Raw genomic sequence first — 26,188 nt, 5'->3', positions numbered from 1 at the left:
TAGCTTTACCTGAATTAACACAATGTAGGAAGCTGGAAGATTAACAAGCGGGATCCAGCCTCACTGTGAGCAAGCACTGCTCAGTAAATGGGGGATCAGGACCCACATTTCCCCCTCCACACAACACCTGGACCAATCACATGCCCGTAACTATGGATGACTGGAGGGAGGGATCCTATAGGCTGCCCTGCTAAAGGATCTTGCTCCAATGCAGGGTTCCTCCGTCTACCCCCTCCTTACAGTCCACACAGACATACTGCACCACAAACATACACTCAAACATAGTCTGCCATTCAATCTGCTGTTTATCATTTAAAGCAAAATCTCTGAAGATCCACCAGATTTTAAGTTAAGGGGGAACATTTCTCAATCCTTTCGGAAGGTGAAATAATTGTATATATTCTAGTACTTTACAAATGACAACTGTATAGCATGAGTGAGCGACTATATTTTTCTCTTTGCTATCTAGTTCTGCTTTTTAGATGGCTTCCTTTAGCCACGTCGCAGTCCTCTGGGTCAGTCTCACTACATGTTATGCAACAGACAGATGTGCATCCAGCTTTCTGAGGCAGCCATCTCTTTGCTCTAATGTTCACTATGAGAATGCAAACAACCCGACTCTTTTTCTATATGCAACCCCAGTGAGCTGGGACAGAGGTCCCGTTCTTTAAAGGCCGATTAAGACACGCAGGCACTATACCAGACTTGTATCTTCATAAAACCAGTTCATTGTTTCCCTGTTAAACTCCGACTACTGTTCCCAGATAGATTTGAGATTATGGAAACATGGAACAGCACAATGGTTGTTACATTCCATATTAGATGTTAGATTAACACACAGAAAATCGCACACTAACCTCTTTTATACATGCACTTTCACATAGTACGAAGGCATGACGATGAGCTTAAGTGTGAACACAAGTGAGTGTAGAATTCATGGCAAAATATCAAAAGGGGTTGCTTTGTGAACAGAACTGAATACACCACCAGAAAAGAGAACAGCAAATTTCTTTGTTCTCTGGTGTTTTAAAGCAAAACTCAACTGGTTTTTATGTAACTGTTCATGATTCCCTCCAACTGAATAAAAGCTCGAGTTCTGGCTGAGGAAAAACAGCCCTGATGCATGACGCTGCCACCACCATGCTTCACCGTGGGTATGGTGCTCTTTTAGCGATCTTTTTAGCACAAAACATATCTTTTGGAATTGGTCTTATGAGAACACTTTTTACTAGATATTTTGGGCTGATTTATTTGGGCTTGGGTCTTTCCTGAAAGCTTTTGTATGCTCCTTGCGGACCAAGGCTTCAGCAGTTGGTTAAAAAAAAAGGGTGGTCAAAAAAATCGTACAGAAACAGCTGATTTATATTTGGGGTTAAACAGAATAATTCCATTGATGACAGCTGTATGATCATTTCATTTGAACATGAGATAGAATGTGATTGCTTAATCTAAACACAGCCACATCGGCAATTGTAGAAGGGTGTGTACACTTATGCAACCAGGTTATTGTAACTTGTTATTGTATCTTCTATTGTAACTATTTCCCTGAAATGTTTCTGATTGTTTTTCACTTAATTTTTATACACTGTAATTTAACATCAAGGGTGAAGGTTCTGACAAAATTGATCTTAGCTTAATTTTTTATTACTTTACAAAAACCTGCCATTTTATCAGGGGTGTGTAATTTTTTTATATTCACAATCCATAAACCCGCAACCAAAAAATGGCTGGTTGTCAACTTACTGCTTTGCACTGAAGGTTAAAACATGATGTAGTAGTAATAGTAAATATTAAATGATGGTCAGTCACATTGGATTTAGAGATCCAGGATAAGACATGCCTTGATTGGCTACATTTGATGTAAGAAGAGAGAGTAAGAATTTGTATAAAGCATGTTATATGCTATCGTATATTAATTCTACCCTAAATTGCTCATTTTATACCATAACACTGTTGAGTCCTATAAAAACGTTTTTATTAAAGTATCTTCAAGAGTGACCAGGCTTATTTTACAGCAGTTATAATGTAAGTGATAACTGGAGCGTGTCTTACAGACTATCTACAAACAACTTGATGTGCCAGTGTTTCCAGCACATCGTAATTGTTTTGGTATAAGAACAATTCATTTCATCGCATAATGATATTGGAAAATAACCAGTTTTGGTGTAGAAAGTCCCCAGTGCTTTGCATCCCAACATCTCATCACTGATTATTTTCCTATAATAAAGCATGTTACATGAATCTACAACATGTTCTTACTTGATCTACATGGTTGTTTGGCCACAGGCAGTGAAACCTCAGTGAGGGGCAGGACATAGACATCTGGCCCATCTTGAGAGCCAGAGGAGGCGAGAGTGGACAGATCTGCCTGGTACTCTTCACCAGTGTTTTCAAACTCCTGTACAAGACAAATACACAAACATATAAGATATTGTGCAAAAGTCTTTGACACATGCAAAGAAAGGCTGTAAAGCCTTAGAAATAATGAAATTAATTGTTTCTACATTTTAAAAATACTGTAAAAAGTATTAAACAGTAATAAATTAAACAAAGTCAATATTTGGTTTGACAACCCTTTGCTTATAAATAGTCTTGGGTACAGTGTGTGCTGTTTTATTAGGAAATTAGGGAAATTAGTGATAAAACTTACTAGCTAATTTCCATATAAAACCACAAAAATTGCAGAACCAGATACAGTTCTTCTGGAGACTTTGGTTGTCACATTTGCAAAAACCCAGTAGCCTTCATTATGGTTTTATTTATTTTGTCTGAATACCAGTTCGTTATGCTGCTGTCTTTACTGACATACAAACAGCTTTCTGTAACATATCATCATATTTTTGCAGGAATCCAAAATGTTTTTGTCTTTTTTATTGACTATTATTGTAACGTACACTATAGTGCCAAAAATTTTGAGACACCCCTCCAAATCATTATTGTTTTTCAGGGGTTGGGCTTGGCCCCTTAGTTCCAGTGAAAGGAACTCTTAATTCTTCAGCATACCAAGACATTTTGGACAATTTCATGCTTCCAACTTTGTGAGAACAGTTTGGGGATGACCCCTTCCTGTTCCAAGTGCACAAAGCAAGGTCCATAAAGACATGGATGAGCGAGTTTGCTGAGGAGGAACTTCACAGAGTCCTGACAACCTGATAGAACACCTTTGGGATGAATTAGAGCGGAGACTGTAAGCCAGACCTTCTTGTCCAACATCAGTGCCTGACCCCACAAATATGCTTCTAGAGGAATGGTCAAATATTCCCATAAACACACTCCTAAACTTTGTGGAAAGCCTTCCCAGAAGAGTTGAAGCTGTTATAGCTACAACGGGTGCGCCAAATCCATATTACATTCATGTGCATGTAAAAGCAGATGTCTTCAAAACTTTTGGCAATAAAGTGTAGATGTCATAATATAAAAATCTATAACAATTATTTGTTTTTAGTTTGTGCTTAAGGTGCCAAGACTATATATACTGAACTATATATTGGCCTTGCCTTTCCAATACCTTTGGAGGAGGCTGTATATATGGGAGAGAACAGCAGGGGTGCACATACTTTTGGCCACATAATGAATAAGTCCTTATTGCAGACCTGAAATGTCTGAAATCCATTGCTGCTTTTCTTTGTTGTACTAACAGCAGGTAGCAGCTACTCATTTGTGCTGGAGTGCCATTTCTTTAAAACCTCACTTTTCCAGTATGGGATTCATTCTAAGATCATTTCACATGAAAATTCAAAATAAACAATTTTCTAGTTTCCTGAAATATCTTTCAGTTCAAAAGCCTTGAGCATATTACTCATTTCTTAAATAAACAAAGAACTAGTTTTCACAAGAACACAAATCAGCACTGAATAAAAAGCTTCACACATGCTGTATTTCTTGCTTTACCAACAAACTGTACTAAACCTCTCACTGGGTTTTAGCTTGATAGGATTCTTAGATCCTGAACCTAAGCACAGTAGCATGAGGATTGTTTTAAAGTACTTCTGTAAGTAGCTTTGGATGATGGCATCTGCAGAATTCGATCAGTCTATTTTCCTATCTGTTTACCTAGGTGGTGTGTCGAAAGCATATACCCCATCACTGTACTGAAATATTTTATGTTCACCGCTAAAGTTAACAGATAAATAAATAAATAAATAAATAAAGACGTCCAATAGTTTAAAGTGGCCATCTGAAAAAAACAGTGGTCGCGGAATCTTTCTCACTGATTAAACGCAGAATAAACAGAGAATAAATAATAGCATACCTGTGTTGAATAGCAGTCTTACGGAATATAAACACATTTCCTAACTAACAAAACTCTGACAGATTTCCCCTCTCCTGATTTGATTAATTTATTAGGGCCACGTTATTTATCTATGATAAATATAAGAGAGGACTTACAAGCAAGAGCTTTCCATTTCCTTGCCATCTAAATTACTGCCAATACTGTCATTATTATTAATGAGATCATTAATTTTGCTACCAAAATTGATTCAAATAATTAATGTAGTTCGCTGCCTTGTATAGAAACTTACTGAACCGTTTAATGACTTTCTGGTGTTTGGAAGTTTGGGCAACAGACAGGCTTCTATTTGCTGGGGAACAGATGGAGTAGGAGGCTGGGCTGAAAATCTCTGACCTACTGGACTCTCTCTCTCTCTCTCTCTCTCTCTCTCTCTCTCTCTCTCTCTCCTCCCTATGCTGATGAGACATAGATAAAGCTTCTATTTATCTGATTCTCTACGTGTACCCATTGACCCCAAAACAAACAGGCATTCATGGATGTACATACACATCCATACACTAGTACCAGTTCACACATAGTCAACATGTATATCACCTCTGCAACTGTCTTCTCTTCTCACACCCATAGAGAACAGTGGAGCCCTCTGCTGCTCCAAGATATAGTACATCCTAACCACAGAAACCACCCAAGATCCACATGTTAGTCTAACTGGCACACAATAAGGCTTTACAAATTCACCTCCCATGCCATGAATGAAAGCTGTATCACCCCTTTCATCATTCTTCAGTTATTCCTGGTTACATGCTTTAGTAGAACCGTAACCAGTAACCAGTGCTGTGAGAATATGGGGACCCAGTTGGAAGAAACTAAAGATTAACCGGTGTTACATTTAAATTTTCCTAATGTGATATTTTCTAACCTACTTTGATGCAAAACTGTGCTAACAGCATTCCTGTCTCTCAGGTCCTTGCATATACAAAACATGTTATTTTTCAGTTATGCCAGTTGGATGGTTCATTGTACTGCTAAAATATTGTCATGAATTATGTAAGTGAAATACAGCATTTTGTATTCATAACCCTTCCATGAGCCTTGGATTAACTCATCACGACGGTGTACAGTGTGTTGAAATCTCCTCCACGCAACTCTCTTTTAAAATACATGCTTTATGCTTTAGTGATCATTGAAGAATGGACGAGGGAGCCAGCAGTCCCTAAAGAACAGCCAGCTGCAGACAGCCTCGGCGCAGAGGAAGAGGGGGCGGAAAATACTACTGCAGTGAGACTCAGCCTCAGTTTTTACATTCCGTTCCCTTCCCCCTCACGTCCTGTCCCTTTCCCTCTCCCTTTATCCTTTTCTCTTTTTCTGTCTGTTTGTAATCTTGGTCTAACCAACCACCGCTCTTTAGCGATAAACTACAAACACGAAGCTCTCCTCTCGACAGACTGGCGTCTCTGCAGTGTCCACATCATACCATGCACTGTCCTAATTATCTGTGATGTGATGACATCTCTGACTCACCTACACAGTCCATCACAAACCTCCCAGAGTGGGTGAGCCAGAGATAAACCAACCACCTACACACACACAAGCCATTCTCTCTTAACAGCTACAACAACTGCATGTGCATGCCCATTAAGCCTCAATGTGAGGAGCTCAGAGGTCCAGACTAATACAACCTTGATACGTTAATTGCCGGGTATCAGAGCTGTCAGTGGAGAAACATGGTGCGATGACTCATGCTTCATTCAATCTAAACAGGGCCAATGCACCTAGAATCTAATCAGAATTAATGCTTGTCTGTCTCTCATCTCTCTTATACACTGATCCTTGTTACACTGAACCTGCATACTTATTAGTGCATGAAAAAGCTGCCTATTTATACTCATCCTCCTGATTTAGTCCACAAACACGGTTTAGCATAGTACTCTAAAATGCTGTTTCTTTTTTTTCCCCCTTCTTGTTTTTAGTCATCTGTCGTCTCCTGGAACAGATTCACTTCCTATTTTACCAGTTTCACTCTACACCACATCCATTAACTAATGTGACTTCATCCAACCTGCTATGGTCATCTATGTGCTGCTGTTTTGTTTTTTTTTCACTTGCATGTCTGAGAGAAGTGAAACCTGAAAAATGAGAACTGATAACGTAGGTCTCACATCTCAGCTCTTCAACCTCAAGATGTCTGGCCTGTCCTTCTCTGAGCTAGACAGTCCCGGTGTCTCCATTCTTTCCAGAAATTCATTCCTTTTCAGACAATCTGAATGATAAGACAATAATTTAAATGTATTTTTCTACACTTGTCTGCATTATTATTTACGCACTTCAGTTTACAATAACTTCACCTTATTGTTACTGCCTGAACCATTCCAGCATCTGTACAAACCAAACACTTGTCTCTAGTCTTTAGGAAGGTGCTCTAAGTGACTAAGATGGTTTTCACACTGGACACATTTGCTGGGGTCCGACCCGAATGTGATTATTCCCGGCGCTCACACAGCGTTGGTCTGGTTGCCCTCTTTATTCTATCAAACATTTGCGTTCACCTTATGCCATCACAAATGTGCACGGAGCACACATCGCATCTCACCATATTTTCTTTTATTACATCGGTGCTATTATGTGCAGTAAACGATCTCACCTCTTCTGTGTCTCACAATGTCTCCTGCCGCTCCTGTACACTTGTACTGTGGAACCTAATGATGTCATCATTGGCTAAAACAACAATTCAGACCACCTTCTATAGAGAGTCCTGGACCGGTACCACGGTGCTCTTTCCCGGACCACATGACAGCTTCCACATTACCAATTTTCACATGAACCTTGCACTGTTTCAGACCAAACCGCTAGCATGAAAACCCCCTAAGTATACAGTACATAAATAAACTGAATGTACATATTGTATCTACAGCATCTCTAATAACTATGCTTATATAAAAGTGTTATGACACTCATTACACCAATATGTGGAACCAGAATAAACACAGATGCTGTTTATTTACTGTCTCACTATCTCATGTCAAGTGTGTTGTAACTACGTCTGGCCCAACTTCATCCCAGCAGCCCGTGTTCAATATCTTATTTGTACCGTTGCTTACTTTTCATCAAAAGTGATGTGGATTGCAACAACCTCATATTCAACGTACATATTAACTGCAACAGGTATGCTAGCAATTCTGCCATGCAAGTGAATATTGTGTAATTTGACGTGTTTGAAGGCTACTACAGCACTGCCAAACCTCTGGAGGAATAATGAGTGGGTGGGGCTTAGGGGTACAATACAGAAAATATTCAATATATGACTGATTTATTGATCCCTGAAGCCAGGAGCAAAACATGTTCTCATGAGCAGTTCAGCACAGTCTTTCAGTTTTTTGATGATTGGAAAAAAAATCAGTCCTTTCTTGGATATTGTATAATTACTGTATTATATCCCTTTAGAAAATGAAATGGTTCTACAAGGCTGACATTTTCACTGTTGATTTTCTCCTGCTCACGCTGTCTTAGTCTTTACCAGGGCATGAGAGCAAATGGGGGAAAAAAACTTCATAGAATTATTTAATGATTTGTAAATTGCTAGATTTGATACTTCTTTGTAGGTTTAGTCATTTTTTGGGGTAATAATTTTCTCTTACGGCTAAGCCGTGAATGTGGTTGTGATCATTTGTGGTGGAAAAAATTTCAGTGCATCCCTAATAATTATAGTTTACTGATGTTAGCCAAGTCTAATATAATGACAGATTTTATTGCACATTAATAAACTCAAAAAAATTGGCTTTTGCCTTCACAGAGAGAAATAACATTATTTAATTTAAAAAAAATGTGTTGGCAGATCTGCTGTTAATGCTGGCTGGGACTTTGAACACTTCTTATGTTTCAGTATAGTTTGGTGATATATTGGTTTTATGAAAATAAAATCAGTCATGCAGATTTAGCTGCCTGTATCAACGCAAAAGTATCCACAGAATCTAAAGTGTTTCATTAATGTTTAAACATAGGACATGAGGAGTGATCTATGGCTGAGAATATGCACGACTGATATTATCATGAGGTCAATTTTTGTCTTTCACATCTTTCTATCTTTCTTGTTTCTTTGTTTCACTTCCTCCATCTGTGCTAATAAATCAACCGGGGTCTTTATCTCTGTTGTGAAAACTCGGATACTGCTCATTTCACTGAGTAATAGCTGTATAAAAAAAAAAAATCCTGCTGAAACCAAGAGCTCCAATGTTTAATTTCTCATCCACTTCTAATTTTTCCAACCAGTTTGATGGATGAACTAGTCAGTGAGGAGCGCACACTCACCTTGAAGCTGATGTCCCCTTTCTTACAGCACAAGCAGGCCAGCATGAGGAAGATGAACGTGAAGAGCCCAGAGAAGGAGACAGCAACCACAGCGAGAGAGGACGGCCATGACAGCTCACTCAGGGGGGCGCCACCTACAGGACCCAAGCAGAGGTGCAACCGTTATGACTGAGACATAATTTTGCTGATTTACGAAAGAAATGTAAAGAATTTTTAGGACCCTCAGAAGAAATGAGGCATGGAAACAATGCCTGACTTAAATGCAAAGCAATGTCAGCAATGCAGCATGAAAAGAAGCTTTGTGTCTTCCTCTAGTGCAAGGAATAGAGACACTTTTGTGGCCCATTGAGAGTCTATTCATTTCCCAAGTCGATTTATACGGATGTTTCATAACACTCTAAAACAGTCTGTGCCTCCTGGTGGTTGATTTAATTTTGTGGCCGCTGTGTGTGAGCGCTAGATTACATCGCCTACTGTGAAAGAACATGATGAAAATGGTTTTAATGGAGTGTAAATTGTCTTTCATTGTTGCTGCTACACTATGAAACACAATCTGGAAGGAAAAAAAAACAACCAAAACCTCAGCAGTTCTATAATATCACTAATTCTTGCTTTTTAATTATCCCTTAGTTTACTCCTTTTGGAATGTTGGTTGTCAATATATAGATCAGTGTGTGAGTTACATTTGTTATGTAAAACAATGCAAAAAAAAAATTGCCAAAAGGATTTCCATAAGATTTTCTGAGAGCCTTTCAGCTCAGTTAGAAACTTAGTAGTTAGTAGCTTTGGAAATGCTTGTGCAAGTTATATGACATATGCTCTATATAGCCTTATAAAGCAACATACCACCTAGCTTAGCTGTTTACATGCATAGCTAAATGAACTCTCGATTAAAGACAAGTTTATTTTATGACTAATCCAAAAGACTGCTACTGTTGATTGCTTTAGACATGTCTGTGCTAAGACAGTTCTTAGAGCATATTATGTTTTGTATGTTTTGAAATTGAATTGCTGATGCTATGCTAGTTAGTTTTCTAGCAGCTAGCTAGCTACTTTGGGTAAAGAGCAGGATGTGAGGGTGTTTCTAAATCTCGTATTCATGTATATTTATGGATCCTGGGATTGTTAATGAGCGTGGAGATGTAGTGAAAGGGTCATCAACTAGCAGACAGAGCGAAGTATTTCAGCAGCTCAAACAAAGAGCTTGAAAAATACCATTACTAAAAAGAACAGTGTGTAAAAAAACAAAAACAACAAAACCTGTCTGTAGTTCAGGGACCACTGTAGCTTCTGTAGCAGATCCTCTATTGCAGCATTTCTGTAAATTATTTAACTGAAGGCATCAAATCGAGAAGGAGAACAATTCTCACAGACATTCAGAGATTTACACTCTCTTGCTTGTTTGCTGAAGCGAAGACATTGTACAAGACAAAAAAGGGCTTTTCTGTTTTATACTGTGGTACAGAAATGACTACATTTACTGTTTTCTCAGACGTTAGAAGTATTAAACTATTAAGATACATCATCTGTCAGCACAGAGCCAATCAAACTCCACCATTAATGCTCTATATTTACATACAGATATTTACTACATACTACAATACACCAGAACATGTTATATATGTCATATATATATATATATATGTACACTACTGCTCAAAAGTTTGGGATCACTCAAAAATGTTATTGTTTTCCAAGGAAACACACATGAAATTAGTCTGAATAGAAAACATAGCTAAAGAACAGGACATGCTGACATCAGAGTTAGAAATAATGATTTTGGAGGAAATGATGAATGTTTTCTCCAAACTTTGCCTTCCTCAAAAAAAAAAAACACCTTTTGCAGCCGTTACAGCCTGGGCATTCTAGCGGTCAATTTTTCAAGATAATCTGATGAGATTTCACCCCATGCTTCCTGGAGCATCTCCCACAAGATGGATTGGCTAATGAGCGGTAGTATGTATATATATATATATATATACCGTTCCCTATGCACTGATGCAACCGATTTCTGACGTTTCCCTCTACACGTTCCAACATGTCCACTGGAATTTGGGCTATTTCCTGCCGAATAACATTCTTCAGCTGAAACAGGTTTGTGGGGCGATGTTTAAAGACCTCTGCCTTGAGGTATCCCCATAAAAAAAAAATCACAGGGCGTTAGATCGGGCGAGTGCGCCGCCCATGGGATGTCACCTCGAATTGAGATGAGCCGTCCGGGGAACACTGCCCTCAAACATGTTGGAACGTGTAGAGGGAAACGTCAGAAATCGGTTGCATCAGTGCATAGAGAACGGTGGCCACCATCTTCAAGATATTTTGTTACACAATATTTCTTTCATTCATTCTTTCATATATATATATACACACAGTGATATTATATCATGAATGTAGGGCATTTAAGTAGAAGCATGCAATGGTGATTTCCTCATCTCAAACAATTTGAAACAAAAGCCAACAACAGTGGTGGGTATACCACAACAAAAAATGTCAATATCTCAATAATTTCTCATGTGCCCTTGACCATCAATTACAGCTTGACAACAACGTCTCATGCTGTTCACGAGTCGACTTATTGTCTGCTGAGGCATGGCATTCCACTCTTCTTAAAGGGCAGCCCTCAGGTCATTGAGGTTCTGGGGTGCAGGGTTACAAGCCTCTATACGGCGACTCAGTTGATCGCGTAGGTTTTCTATGGGATTCAGGTCTGGAGAAAGTGCAGGCCACTCCATTTGAGGTACCCCAGCCTCCAGCAGCCGTTCCCTAATGATGCGACCTCGATGAGCTGGAGCATTGTGGTCCATGAAGATGAAATTAGGCCTGTGTTGTTCATGCAGGGGCACAATGACTGATGTATTAATGATGTTATTCAGGTAGTATTGGCTTGTCACTGTACCATTCACAAGATGTAGGGCAGTTCTGTATTGAGTAGACACACCTGCCCAGACTGTAACACCACCACAACAGTGGCTGATGGATAGCGCTCTCCTTGACGTCTCCAATATCGTTGGCGGCCATAATTTCTGCTCAATGTGAATCGACTTTCATCAGAGAACAGCACTGAGGCCCACTGGTCCCTCGTCCAGCGTAAATGCTCCCTGGCCCATGCAAGACGATGACGCCTGTGCCTCTTCCAGTCTCTCTGTATCTCTGTTGCAACCTGCTGATGACGCTCTAAGCTCAGTGGCCACTTCCCTCTGAGAACATCCTGTTTGAAGGTACTGTTGATCAATTGTTAGGTGTCATCTTGGTCTCATGATGTCAAAATGTGAACAGCATGATGAAGAGGACTGTTTAAATACCAATTCTAACTGAACCAGAAAATGTATTGGTCGATTCATGGATCAAACACCAGTTGTGAATTTTGCCATTAAGCACCTTGTTATGCACAGCAAGAACAGCAAGTTATGCAAAAAGTACTGAAACACTGAACAGTTGGACATGTGCATTCAAAAGTGTACAGAAGGTCAAATTAAGTTCACCTGTAAAGGTTATATATTTTAGGTGCATCCTGAAATTTCACCCGAAAGCCGAATATCCTTAACTTTTTGTGAGTAGTGTGTATATATATATATATATACACAATATTGCCAAAAGTATTCGCTCACCTGCCTTGACTCGCATATGAACTTAAGTGACATCCCATTCCTAATCCATAGGGTTCAATATGACGTCGGTCCACCCTTTGCAGCTATAACAGCTTCAACTCTTCTGGGAAGGCTGTCCACAAGGTCTAGGAGTGTGTTTATGGGAATTTTTGACCATTCTTCCAGATGCGCATTTGTGAGGTCACACACTGATGTTGGACGAGAAGGCCTGGCTCTCAGTCTCCGCTCTAATTCATCCCAAAGGTGTTCTATCGGGTTGAGGTCAGGACTCTGTGCAGGCCAGTCAAGTTCATCCACACCAGACTCTGTCATCCATGTCTTTATGGACCTTGCTTTGGTCACTGGTGCACAGTCATGTTGGAAGAGGAAGGGGCCAGCTCCAAACTGTTCCCACAAAGTTGGGAGCATGGAATTGTCCAAAATGTCTTGGTATGCTGAAGCATTCAGAGTTCCTTTCATTGGAACTAAGGGGCCAAGCCCAGCTCCTGAAAAACAACCCCACACCATAATCCCCCCTCCACCAAACTTTACACTTGGCACAATGCAGTCAGACAAGTACCGTTCTCCTGGCCACCGCCAAACCCAGACTCGTCCATCAGATTGCCAGATGTAGAAGCGCGATTCGTCACTCCAGAGAACGCGTCTCCACTGCTCTAGAGTCCAGTGGCGGCGTGCTTTACACCACTGCATCCGACGCTTTGCATTGCACTTGGTGATGTATGGCTTGGATGCAGCTGCTCGGCCATGGAAACCCATTCCATGAAGCTCTCTGCACACTGTTCTTGAGCTAATCTGAAGGCCACATGAAGTTTGGAGGTCTGTAGCAATTGACTCTGCAGAAAGTTGGCGACCTCTTCGCACTACGCGCCTCAGCATCCGCTGACCCCGCTCCGTCAGTTTACGTGGCCTACCACTTCGTGGCTGAGTTGCTGTCGTTCCCAAACATTTCCACGTTCTTATAATACAGCTGACAGTTGACTGTGGAATATTTAGGAGCGAGGAAATTTCACGACTGGATTTGTTGCACAGGTGGCATCCTATCACAGTTCCACGCTGGAATTCACTGAGCTCCTGAGAGCGACCCATTCTTTCACAAATGTTTGTAAAAACAGTCTGCATGCCTAGGGGCTTGATTTTATACACCTGTGGCCATGGAAGTGATTGGAACACCCGATTCTGATTATTTGGATGGGTTAGCGAATACTTTTGGCAATATAGTGTATATATATATATATATATGTATATATATATATATATATATATATATATATATATATATATATATATATATATATATATATATATATATATATAAAACATGTTCTGGTGTATTGTAAATATGTGTATGTAAATATAGAGCATTAATGATAGTTTGATTGGCTTTGTGCTGATAGATGATGACAGACAAAATCACATTAGCCTTTTCACAGGCTGTCTGGGGGTCAAGATAAAAAGCTGCAGGGCCAGATATCACAGTTTGGAGTGTTCAGATTTAATCTGGTTTTCAAAGCCTCCAGCTGGCAAGTGAGAGAGGGTAATGTGACAGTAAAGTCACACTCAGTCTCACATGCTCAGACAAATGAACACACACACACACAAACAGCCAAATGGTGTACAATCTTGCTTGGTTCTGTTATAATAGCAAATGTGCAAAACCCTTACAAAACCTACCACACACAACCAGAGTTGTCTTTTGCTTGCTTTTCCCTATTTAGTACACATCAAGCTAAACACTTAGTACTTAAAGAGAAACATTAAGCACAGCATCACACACACACGCTTGTAAACAGCAGTATCAGAAACATGACCAGTGATCCGCAGTCTACCTGGATACAAATGCTCCCTCACCTCACTCCCACAACGCCATGGTAACACCCTGATCAGCTGACCCTGTCATTTTTGATGGGCTCTAACAGCATCTTAAATCTTTCTCCTGCCTAACCCCCATTTTCATCACACTCTGCCACATTTATGCTGATGCATTAACGGCTAGGCCTTCAAGGGCTTCTCACTCATCTTCTATTCTCTCCTTCCATCTCATTTACCTTCTCACTCGTCATCTTTGTTGCACACCCTCTCTAACACACACACACACACACACAGGCACAGGCACACACAATATGTGTGCTCTGTACAGACATGAGCAATACTGTGATGACTGATGCGATACATTATGGTGGTTGTCAGGCCAGGAGTCAGAATCATCCAAGGACACACAGATTGAAAACATGTAGGTGTGAGTGAGTAAGAGTATGACTGAGTTCGTGAGTATGTATAGTTTGACTAGTACACAATACACATGTAGTTAATAGGTTACATAATTGGAACCATCTGTGCTTAGCGTGTGTGGGTGTGTTTGTTCTATATAGAGTATTAGTGATGTACAGGTATTCCTGTCTGAGTAGTCATGTCAGTTGAGAAGGCAGCGTTTGATGAGGAATACTACACTGTATCACTGGAACTCTCTTTCATTGATAAGGAGCTGATGCTTTGACCCTAGCAAGCAATTGTATGGGAACCAAAAATTTTCCAGACATGACCATCATTTTCAAAAGATTTAAGTGCTGGTTGTAGTACGTATTTAGATGAGGGACTTTTTCCTTTTCCTTACTTAGAGAACATTTACTTCAGCATTTCTGCACAGGTCAAATTTATCATCAGAAAAAACTATTACTGTCCGTGAAAAATGCAAGGTACATTTTTATAGAGTTTATGTTTTAGGTGAGCATGTTGCTGCCCAGAGCAAGCATAATATTAATTCAGTTTAATTTAATTTTTATTTGTATAGTGCTTTTAACAATGGACAATCTTACATAGCTACCTTATAGAAATATAAAAATTCATAATATAAAATTTTTAATTAAAATATATATTAGTCCTAACTAGTAAAAAAAAAAAAAAAAAAAAAGGTCTCATTGTTCACTAGACAAATATTGCCAAATACACTAAGATCTTAGAAAGTGGCCTAAACCCAGACTGTATCGACATACAGTATAGCTAATTTTACTGTATTACTGTGTGTCCAGCTGTTCCACTGGACATTGAGTCAGAGTGACATAATAGAATATGGGTAAATGTTTTTTCCTTCAGCTGTCCGCACCACTCATGTTAAAGACAACTTGTAAAAGCACTTAATAATACTAGAGAGCTCACATACTGAGTTTTCTGGAATCACTCCAGGAAAGAGCATAACCCAAGCAAATGGATGAGATCACTGCATGGCTCCAGTTCACAGAGGAAAGTAATGCAGAGCTACAAGTCACCCTTTATTTCCCAAAATCCAGGTACAGAGAAGATAAGTAATGTAACACAAGAAGCAAATAACTGGCAGATGGATCAGTCAGATGTTATCTGGTAGATAGTAGAACACTGTGATACTCTCTGAGTCAGGCCTATGGACTTCTCATGCAGTTTGGTCTCCATATATAAAAGCAATGTCTTCAGAACCTCACAGTACTGTCAATAAAAAAATCCAACATAGATTTTAAAAAGCTCAGTAAATGGAGATACGAGAGACACGGAAGAAAGACCACACCTGAAACTACATCTCTTCCATGACAGTGTATCCACACCCACCGCCTCCTGCTCGTTATTCAACGACTCTTAACCAAGACACTTTATTAGGGGGTCTGGCTGTCTAGAGCAAAACCAAAGTTACTCCAGATGTAACTCATATTCCACACCCATAATAACTCTCCATACTTCAGCTTAAGGTGAAAGTCATGCATATTTAACCTTGATCAGAGACGCATGATGGAATTGCACAGACGTTGGACAAGTTTCCATTTGACTGTGTCATTTTAGGGAGTTTTCCTTGCCATTATAGCTTCTTGCTCGCTTATTACAGATCAATATAGAAATTCACATCTGGATTTCTTTAAATATGCTTTGTCTATTGTTAATGAATTCAATATAATGAAATGATTTGAATCCGAACTAAAAAACTAGTGAGATCAGAGGGAAAGTTAGTTAGCCACCAAGTGCAACTTTAGAAAAGACTCATATATACTATTATTAATGCACAGATCCTCTGAATTTTAATAAACTCTGTTTCTGTCACAATCGCTACTGCACCATGGGTATCTCAGCACACAGCATCTGCATCAATACAATAGATTTAGTTGCCACAAACCCTACCCATAAAACCCCAGATGCCCATTCTATTTAAGGCTATATTTGAAGAACCAGAGGTCTATTCAGGAAGTTTGGCAGCATGGGGTCTCTCAAGGGCCCATGGAAGAGAAATGAGTTGTCGTGGCAACGGTGAGCAGCAGACCATTGAATCATCCTGTGCTGTAGGTAAGCACACAGCCTATGCTAGAAGCAGTCCTTACACTCTACTGAAGCAGGAGGGTTTGACACACTTGCACAGGGAGCAGCATGAGGGATTGACTGGCTGCTTTTTTTAGCCCCCCCCTCTGTCTCCTGGTGTGTATCTATATTTTTCCTCTCGCTCTGTAGTCTTAGCGTGCCTCAGAATGTAGCTGAGCTTCACCTGCCTCCTCTGTTCGCACTCATAAACAAATACGACATACCCTGCAGTCAAAATGGAGTGTCCAAATCCATTAAGAAGATAGAAAGAGACAGAGTGTAATAAAGATTGCATGGTTGTTGATAATGAAAGGGGTTGGTGCTTTCTAAGCATTAAAAAAAAATCAGGAACGCATTTGCATTTCTCCAAGTCGGCAGAGCTCCATGTTTTTCTATTTCTCTCTTTTGACACATGCCTAGCAACCCCTTGCCCCATTCTCCCTATTGTATCGGCATGTATTTGTGTTTATTGGAGCGCATCTCAATGCAGCACGGCTTTGATGGCAGACCCCTAGCAAAGCTGACCTTTCTCGACTTCTGTAGTACAGAATGCATTGGTCTTTGGTTTGCAAGTGGCCTTGGAGACAGCATTGAAAGACAGGCACTAAACCTATGCTCCAACATTTGTGAATCACTGTGTGCATCTGGGCCTCTAAATGATTCATTCCACAGATGGGAAGGGGTATCAATTGGAATTATAGTAATGCAGGACACAAGATCCACAAGATCCACAGATGATTTGTGATTGAAGAGCAGGATATTAAGGATGTACAAACACACACTTCATTAAATAGCCAGGGAAAGACAAACACTTCTTCAGTAGGAAAGCATTTTCATTATTCTGTAGAGGCTAAAGGAAGAAGAAGCATCATATCCTGCAAAAGGAAATATGAAGCACTGATGGTTGATATGCTGCCTAAATTCTCAATCCCAGCAATTGTGGGTAAAAAAAAAAACGATGAACTATCACTTTATATGTTATGGATGAAGTGGAAAGAGTAGTGAAATAATAGCGATGTGGTACTTTCTTCTGTCCTGCTTCTTGGGCACAGATGGCAACTCAACAGGTTGTCTATTCCACCGGAAAGATCACAGTCACCATCCTGACTCCAGAGCCTGATTCCTCCAAATCTATCACTCTCTTCCACACTGTTAAAATGAAATTGTCTCTAATACTATTAAACCGAATCTAAGAAAAAAAATGTTAAATGTAGGGTTTCATGGCCTGTGTGGCTGCAGATGGCTCAGCAGTTCTGGAGTCGATGCTGACAGACTGTTCACAGCTTGTGTGCACTTAGTAGGGGAAGTATTTTTACCAGGGTGTTTGTGGTCGCTTAAACACAGCACAGCTTCTATATGACTAAAGGCATTAGGAGATTTTTTTTTTTTCACCGTTTGTGCTTGTGTAAAAGTCACACTCAGGAAGGAGGAAGCCTGAAGTGTTTATGCAACTGTTCCTTCCCCAGGAACAACATGTGTGTCACAGATAACCAGCAATCTCAAAGATATACATACACATCATAGTTACACAATGTTTGTTTGGTTCTAGTTACAATTTGTTAGCCATTATCTTTCAAGAGGGCCTTTCGAATCCACCATAAAAACATGATTCAACTTGGATAATAACATTGATAATAAGCCTGACCATGCATTATTCTGACTCAAAACCCATATTGCAAATATGTCATATGTCATAAATTTTTCATGAGTCATGAGTGTTTCAGCACTCTTATGTACTTTTATTTTCAGTTCCTTCTATACGTTTTTGCTATCATGTGATTTTGTTTAGGATTTGTTCCTATCGACACCCCTGTTACGACATTGGTTGTTTATCCTAACGTGTTCACCTGTTCTGTGTCTTACCCTGATTAGTTTGATTATTTCTACCCTGTTGTTTCGGTCTCTCCTTAGTCTAGAATGCTATTTCTCTTGTTATGCCCAAGTATTATTATTATTTCAGCTTCTATGTTTTCTGGTTCTGACCCTCCCTTTTTCAAATGTTGACTATAGGTTATCCTGTGATTAGCCTATCTGCCCGTGTTTTGACCAGTACGATAGACACTAAGGGTGTAAAGATATGGATCAATGTATTGATCAAATAACTAACAGGCTAATGTATCAAAGCAATGCATAAGCAGGGACATTTTTAAGGTGAACTTGTTTTTAGGACACGATATAACAGATCTGTATCCATTTTCATCTCATGTCATTTTCAGGTTTTTGCATGTATCAGTCAATGCCACAATATACATAGCACCACAAGCAATCAAGAAATATTTTTGGATTCATCAAAAAACATGGACAGACATTCAAAAGCCACATAACTTGTTGAGAATGACAGCATGAGATAAAATACTCTGGGAATACAACTTATTTAATAAAGGAGACATGGTTGATGCCATTTCAAATGCTAGCGTGAAAGACACCCACCTTAGCCATTATTTTTACACCAAAATCAGGCAATATCTTCAAAAGAGAACATAATATCTGCCATTTCTTATTTTATTTGAAAAGATCTAGGCTCTAACATGTCATGGAAAATGAAGGGTTTTCAGATCTGATGCATGTACTCAAGCCACAATACACTTCATCATCGAGACTGGGCTCCGGTGAAACGTATAGCATATTGTAGCTGTACACTCAAGTTAAAGATGATGTTCAGTGTGAGTTAATGGAAGCAGTGCGAGTCGCAGTCACAACAGATGGATGGACGTCATGCACAATCCAAGCATATGTAACCATTACCTGTCATTATATTTACACTGACTGGAAAACGAAGAATTGTGTTTTTCTGACATTTTTGAGTGGCACAAACACACGAGTAAATCTTGTGGCTGGAATCTTGAGAGATGTGTATGCGGAGTAGAATTTAAATGAGAAAACATCTACACTTGTGACTGATAATGCTAGCAACATGGCCATAGTTGCATAGGGGTGGAGGCAGATCTATCACTGCACATGAAATATTTTGTATGCACTACTAATTTAGCAACACGGAAAGGTGCTGGAGCAGCATTTCTTTAGGAAGGAATGAGACACGTTGTAAGATTTTATCTCAGAAGTACGGTCCCTACTGCAGTATTAAAAGAGAAGCAAAGGCTGCTTGGAATTCCAGCACTATCAAAGAAAGGAAATTATCGAATTACATACAAAACCGATGGATAGTGGCATTTCATTGCACACCTACAATTTGCATGCTTGTCCATGAATGCATGATACTTCAGTTTGAGATTGGATCTTCATTTTTAAATCCATCCACACACCTTTTTTTCTCATCTGTGCATTGCCTATATGACAGAATATACAAGTAAATGCTCACCGAATGCAACTGTCTAAAGAATCTGCGAACCTGATCTATGAACCTACAAGCTATTGTAGAGCTATTGCAGACATGAGATGTTTTTTAAAAGCTTTTCACTCTTAGCCAGACTACATTAGCATAGATGTATTATAGTATTGGATTGTTCCCGTCTTCCTGAACCTGGCAAAAACCACTCTGCATTAGTCTTTATTACCTTAGGGGGAAATATACAGAATGCAAGGCATGGGTCAATTAATAAGCATATAAAGAGATTCTAAAATGAGATTATGGCATTAAATATTGTATTATTTTGACTGCTGTTGAGTCAGACAGTTCCACAGGGATGGCTGAGGCAAAAGCACAACTACCAACACTCTCCCACAATATAGCACTTGAATAATACATTTTTCTTTATCCAAAATTGAACATCTTAATTCCCTTATCTCTTGGTGCACAATATAATTAAATCTGATGTGCAACCTTAGGACATTATGTAGAAAACGAAGAAATTGCATTTATAGTAAGATATTTCAATTCCTTAGGCTATTAATGTTCTATCTAAGAAGTCTGAGCCATAGATAGATAGATAGATAGATAGATAGATAGATAGATAGATAGATAGATAGATAGATAGATAGATAGATAGATACTGTAGATAGATACGATAGATAGATAGATAGATAGATAGATAGATAGATAGATAGATAGATAGATAGATAGATAGATAGATACGATAGATAGATACGATAGATAGATAGATAGATAGATAGATAGATAGATAGATAGATAGATAGATAGATAGATAGATAGATAGATAGATACTGTAGATAGATACGATAGATAGATAGATAGATAGATAGATAGATAGATAGATAGATAGATAGATAGATAGATAGATACTGTAGATAGATAGATAGATAGATAGATAGATAGATAGATAGATAGATAGATAGATAGATAGATAGATAGATACTGTAGATAGATACGATAGATAGATAGATAGATAGATAGATAGATAGATAGATAGATAGATAGATAGATAGATAGATAGATAGATAGATATGATAGATAGATAGATAGATAGATAGATAGATAGATAGATAGATAGATAGATACTGTAGATAGATACGATAGATAGATAGATAGATAGATAGATAGATAGATAGATAGATAGATAGATAGATAGATTTTTCTCCTTAGTTAAGTCCTCTCTCGTGTTGACATTGTGTTTTGGGGCATTGTCTCGCTGTATGAAGACATTCAGGCCTAAGCCATGACACTATCAATTTTGGCTCCAGGACTTGTAGGACAAGTTCTTATCTTTTAGGACATCTTATAGAATGCATCTTGAAAAACTGTAAAATTCAGAGCTCTTTTCAGTTATTCAATCAATTAATCAATCAATCAATAAATAAATAAATAAATAAAACATTGCTGCAAATCTGTTTTATTTCTGTTATATCTGCCAGCACAGGTGCAGAACAGGCACTCTCCATGGTGCTGAAATTCTGCACAGGTAATTCTGAAACTCAACAGCAGACCTGTACTAATAATTAGTGATGCATTGTATCATAACTATACTGCTACAGTGGACAATTTAATATAAACTCACTACTGCAGTTCATTTAGAAGACAGTTGCTAAGGTAGAATTTATGCATGCTCTAAAAAAAAATCTGGCACACTCCCTGGGCAGCATTTTTTAGGGGGGCAAATATCAAGTCAGTGTTGCAATATTTCTGTTCTATGTAAAAGAAAACAGGATGTCAGACTTCATTGTGACTAAGGAATGCATTTACAAATGCGAGTTAACCGAGTGTTTTGGGGACAATATTCTTAAAACAAAATCGTGTGATAAAACACTAGACGAATATTGTCATATGAAAAATTTTAAAACTAAACAAGAATCCACAATGTCGGAGTAAACAATCACTCAGGGTCAGCGCCCATTAAAGCCTGCTGAGAATCATATGTGACCACAATTAAAAGGTCAGTCAGCTAAGTAGCCAATAGGTACCACAATTAGTATTGATTCATTCTCCTTTATGGAATGTCGGTAACAGAAAAATCCAGTCTTACTGCACCACAGGAGAGAAGAAACTGCCAATTTTCCTGCTTTGTACCAGGTCAGTATCATGTGAATGGCATTCTTTGATATATGATAATGGATTAAAGGAATCTTTAACGATTTCACTGACCATTTCAAAATCTATAGGCACAGGTAGGTAGTATGATTAATAAAGACAGCCTTTACAGTTTGACAAGCTGCCACTGTTAAATATGAAGTACAAAGACTTCCTCAGCATTCAACCTATTCCAGAGAAAAGTAAAAATGAAAAAGCACTGATGGCTTCAGGAACTATAGTCGCACAGGTCATTTAATGGCCACCAATAAATGTTTAAAGCTCTGTAGTGAGAATCAAGTGATTCATCACTAGGCTGTAATTCAATAATAAAAAAAAGGCTATGTTATAAAGTCAGCATGAGTACAGGAAATGTGTATGCACAACTGCAATAAACAGACAAGGTTCTTTAATGAGCTCATTTCTATATTGGATAAAGATGCGGTTTGTGATTCTGTGGCACTTTTACATAACTCCAAGTGCTTGACCTCGAGAAGCTACAGTTAAAGAGGAACAGAACAGACCTCACAGTAGCCATGAAAATACACAGCATTCCATACACTTAATCCTGTTCTCAGTCAGTACAATTTATTTTTATTATTTATCATATAATCCAAATCATCAGCTAGTCACATTATAGGCTGAATCTGATATGTTAAGTCCTGTTTGGCCAGCAATACTGGGATAATTCCATCTTTTACAGGCATTACTCTGGGATTTTATTTCCATCCACATGTGCGATGTTGCCATTTTTTTTTTTCCCCTAGGAAAATTCCAGCCTGAAAGTCAAAGTATGACAATATTCAGTAGTAATCGATGTGATTTTGCAGGCAGATGACATCTTTTGTTTAACCACTGTTTAGTCATTCTGCCCAGAGATTAAGAGATAATATCAAAGTCTATGAAATCTCATTATCTTATCTTGTTTATTTACTTTCTTCAGTAGGAGGAAAATTAATTTTATCTAAGGAAAGCAAGTGATTCAATAGGCAGACAGAAATTGTACAACAAAAAAGGATTATATTAGCATATGCCACAACACCACACACAAGTGGCTCATGGGGACCAGCCACAGATAGCCACCCAACAAGCTAGGGTACTGTAACACAGGAATGCCCATGTCCTTCTGCAAAACATTATGGATGAGTGTGACCTGCACAAAAAATGGCCGGTCTCTTGATTCATACCCACATAAACAACATACCATCTATCGCCATGGTAACATCAATTCTCAATTCCATTACTCAGCCAGTCATAGTAACAGATTGCCACTGACTCAGGCACGTTATAAAACATATATCACAGAAGCTGAGGAGGCAGCCTACAGCAATTCAGCATAGACAAAGAGAGAGAGAGAGAGAGAGAGAGAGAGAGAGAGAGAGAAGGACCAATTTCATCAATTTAATCAAACCACACCAGAATGAGCTCTCAGGATGCTGTAGCAAGGCATGAATACTGCAACATAAATGTGCCTGACCTCCTGAACTGAACCATATCTCATTAACAGCTTTCATGAGGATAAAGGAAGCTGTGCTGTGGGCTTTACAACCCCCTTCAGTGGGCAAGAGAGGGACTCTGCAGATTAATCAGGTGGACTGCAGAGCCATTCTGTCTGCAGTGCTGAGAAAGAGTTTACATAATAGAGCATTACTGAAAAAGCAAATTTACTACAAATGATGCACTCAACCAGCTCAGGATATATGCAGGGTGAACCCAAATCCTTCTCAGACACAAAATGAGAGAGTGGCAGAAGGAAGAAAGTATGAAAATCGACAAAGATCAATGAAGAAATCTATGGTCTGGATCACCAAGGGAGGCATTTGGTTAAGATAATCAATTCCTAGCTTACACATGTGGCAATCCCTGGACTTTATCTCAGAACCTAGCAGCCAGAGACTAAGATCAGTTTGGACCAGGATACTGCATGTTGGCATGACATGTCTGAGCCAAAGTAACAGTTTTAGCGTTATTTGTATGCTCAGCACACAGCCTGTCCAAGACTCTCCCTCACATCTGTGGAGCATTCAGAGTAGCACTGACTAGGGCCCATTTCAATCTCAAGCCAATATTAATACACAAATTACACTGACACTAGCTAGGAAGTTCACCCAGGACTACAGCTTCAATGCAGTGTAACACAAAATAAAACACATCCATGAAACGAAATCAGCAGGATGGCTTTTGTGTCAAGGTTGTTCTCATCGTCTCCTACAGCTCTGCCTGCTGTTCAATGCGTCTTCAAGACCTTTCGCAGGCCAACAACCTCTCCATGGAGTAAACAACAGTGCTATGTGGCAAGCATGCAGCCATGTTATGTAACAGGGCCACTGTGGGAACAAACACACACAACCGCAACCACAGACTGGAATGCAAAGGCAGGATCTGGTTAGATGGTGAAGGCTTGGAAATATCTCACCGTTAATAAGGCTTTAAATATATTCATTCCACATGGAATGTTGTGGAGGACCAGCAACACACAGTCCAAATGAATATACATCACATTAAAGATTAAATATCATCCCATGCCATAATAAAGTAGATCAGTATAAGTGTTTCACTTGATTTGTGCTTGACACTCACCTGTGTCGTAATGTGAGCTGAAGGCAAAACTGGGGTTGAGAAATATCGAGGACATGATCACGATGAAAAGCGACGATGGCATCCTCATTGGAAGGCTTGATGGAGCTGGACTGCGGTATTTTACAAATATTAACTCTTAAACACCGTCGTACTGAAAGAAATTACAGCCGGCAGTGAAGGTGAAGCCAAATGCAGCATTTTACTCGTCACGGTGTCACACATCAGACTCGAGCACTGGAAACCTTTCCTGCGTCCTCTCTGTTCTCTGCCTTAATAAGCACCGTCACAGGTTTGATTGACATGCCACGTTTCCCGCGCATTTCCCCGTGCTTTCTCGGGTTTTTGACGTTAGTCCCAGTGTTTTCGACGTGTGGTCTCGTCAAAGACACGCCGTTCCACTGCGTCCCTCTTCGTCCCTGCACCAATACGCTGGCCGTCGTCCAGCCCCGGTGCTGCTTAAAATCAGAGATTCCTGTGCGACATGGTCATTTGTGCCCAGCGCTGGAATGCAGCATCGAGAGCTATTAACAAACTCCAATCGGATTCTCGCACCAGTCAATTAATAACGCCGCTTTATGATGCGTCCTTTAGTAGAACTGAATGCGGAGCAAGATGTGATGGAGCTGACAAGCGCGCGCCACCTGCCGGCGGAATCATGAACAGCACTGTGTGTTACACGAAGGTCAAGATAATGTGATTTAATGACTGGGTTTGAGCAGCCGTTCACTAGACTTTCCTTCTTCCCGTGACTCATGGGTTTCCCCCAGATATACCAGTTTCCTCCGCAGGCCAAAGACTAAAATTGCCAATCGTGTCTGTGTGTGTGTGTGTGTGTGTGCCCTGCGATGGATGGGCATCCAGTGCAGGGTATCAACCACTTTGTATGGTAGGATAAACAGTGCAAAAAAATGGATGGATAATAATAATAATAATAATAATAATAATAACAGCAACAACAACAACAACAACAATAATAACAACAACATCAACAACAACAACAACAATAATAATAATAATAATAATAATGCCCCTGCTAGCAATTTTTGGTTCCCAGAAAATAAAAATTCTAAAAGTTTGGGGTTTCTAGGAAGGTTTTAGGCTTTGTATCAGTATTTAAACATGTTTGTGTAATTATATCTTTTAGATAATAAAAGCCAGACTCATGTGCTTTCTAATATTAATACAAACTGCATACTACATAAATACAACCCTGACCAGGATAAAGCAAATCCTGAAAATAAGTGAATGAAGGAAAGAATAAAGCAAATATTTCCACATATATTCACATTTGCTCATTTCACCGATGCTTGTTTAGACTAATAGCACTCAGGGTCTGTGAACTGGTGATCCAACAGGATGGATTTATTAAAAGTGACTTCGAAGCACTTCTGTAGGATGCTGTGGATAAGGGCTTCTGCCAAATGCCAAACATGTAAATGTCAATCTAAATTAACTTACAACTGAGACAGGATACAAATCAGTAGGTAAGGGTTAAGTGTCTTGCTTTCAGATCAGTTGCCTTCCCAACAATTTTGTCTTGTTTTTTTTCCTTTAAAGTAGTGGTAAATTACCACTCCTAATGTTAGATCACTGACTGGCCAACATGGTCTACCAGTTAGTGTCATGGCTTGGCCTGACCAGCTTTGACCAGCTTGGTCTGTGTTTTGGGAGCTGGTAGATTTTTCAGTAGTGACACACTACTACTCAACAGTTTTACAATAGTTTTTA

The 26,188-nt window shown here is 39.3% G+C and overlaps 1 protein-coding gene across 2 annotated transcripts in view; it reads right to left on the bottom strand.

Moving 5' to 3' along the window:
* aatka (apoptosis-associated tyrosine kinase a) overlaps positions 1-25,067 on the bottom strand; it is a 37,434-nt gene extending 12,367 nt beyond the window's left edge. Inside the window, exons 1-3 of one of the 2 annotated variants that reach the window (XM_058414496.1) lie at positions 24,461-25,067; positions 8,540-8,673; positions 2,260-2,398 (exon numbers count right to left, since the gene is read on the bottom strand). In XM_058414496.1, the coding sequence (XP_058270479.1) occupies positions 2,260-2,398; positions 8,540-8,673; positions 24,461-24,548 (361 nt within the window). In that variant the 5' untranslated portion in view covers positions 24,549-25,067. The remainder of the gene's footprint in view (positions 1-2,259; positions 2,399-8,539; positions 8,674-24,460) is intronic. The other variant, XM_058414488.1, reaches the window with a different exon arrangement.
* Between the last annotated feature and the right edge of the window lie 1,121 nt (positions 25,068-26,188).

Source organism: Hemibagrus wyckioides, linkage group LG02 (genome assembly GCF_019097595.1).
Source record: "Hemibagrus wyckioides isolate EC202008001 linkage group LG02, SWU_Hwy_1.0, whole genome shotgun sequence".
Classification (NCBI taxonomy): Eukaryota; Metazoa; Chordata; class Actinopteri; order Siluriformes; family Bagridae; genus Hemibagrus; species Hemibagrus wyckioides.
This window is presented reverse-complemented; position numbering and strand designations above follow the sequence as displayed.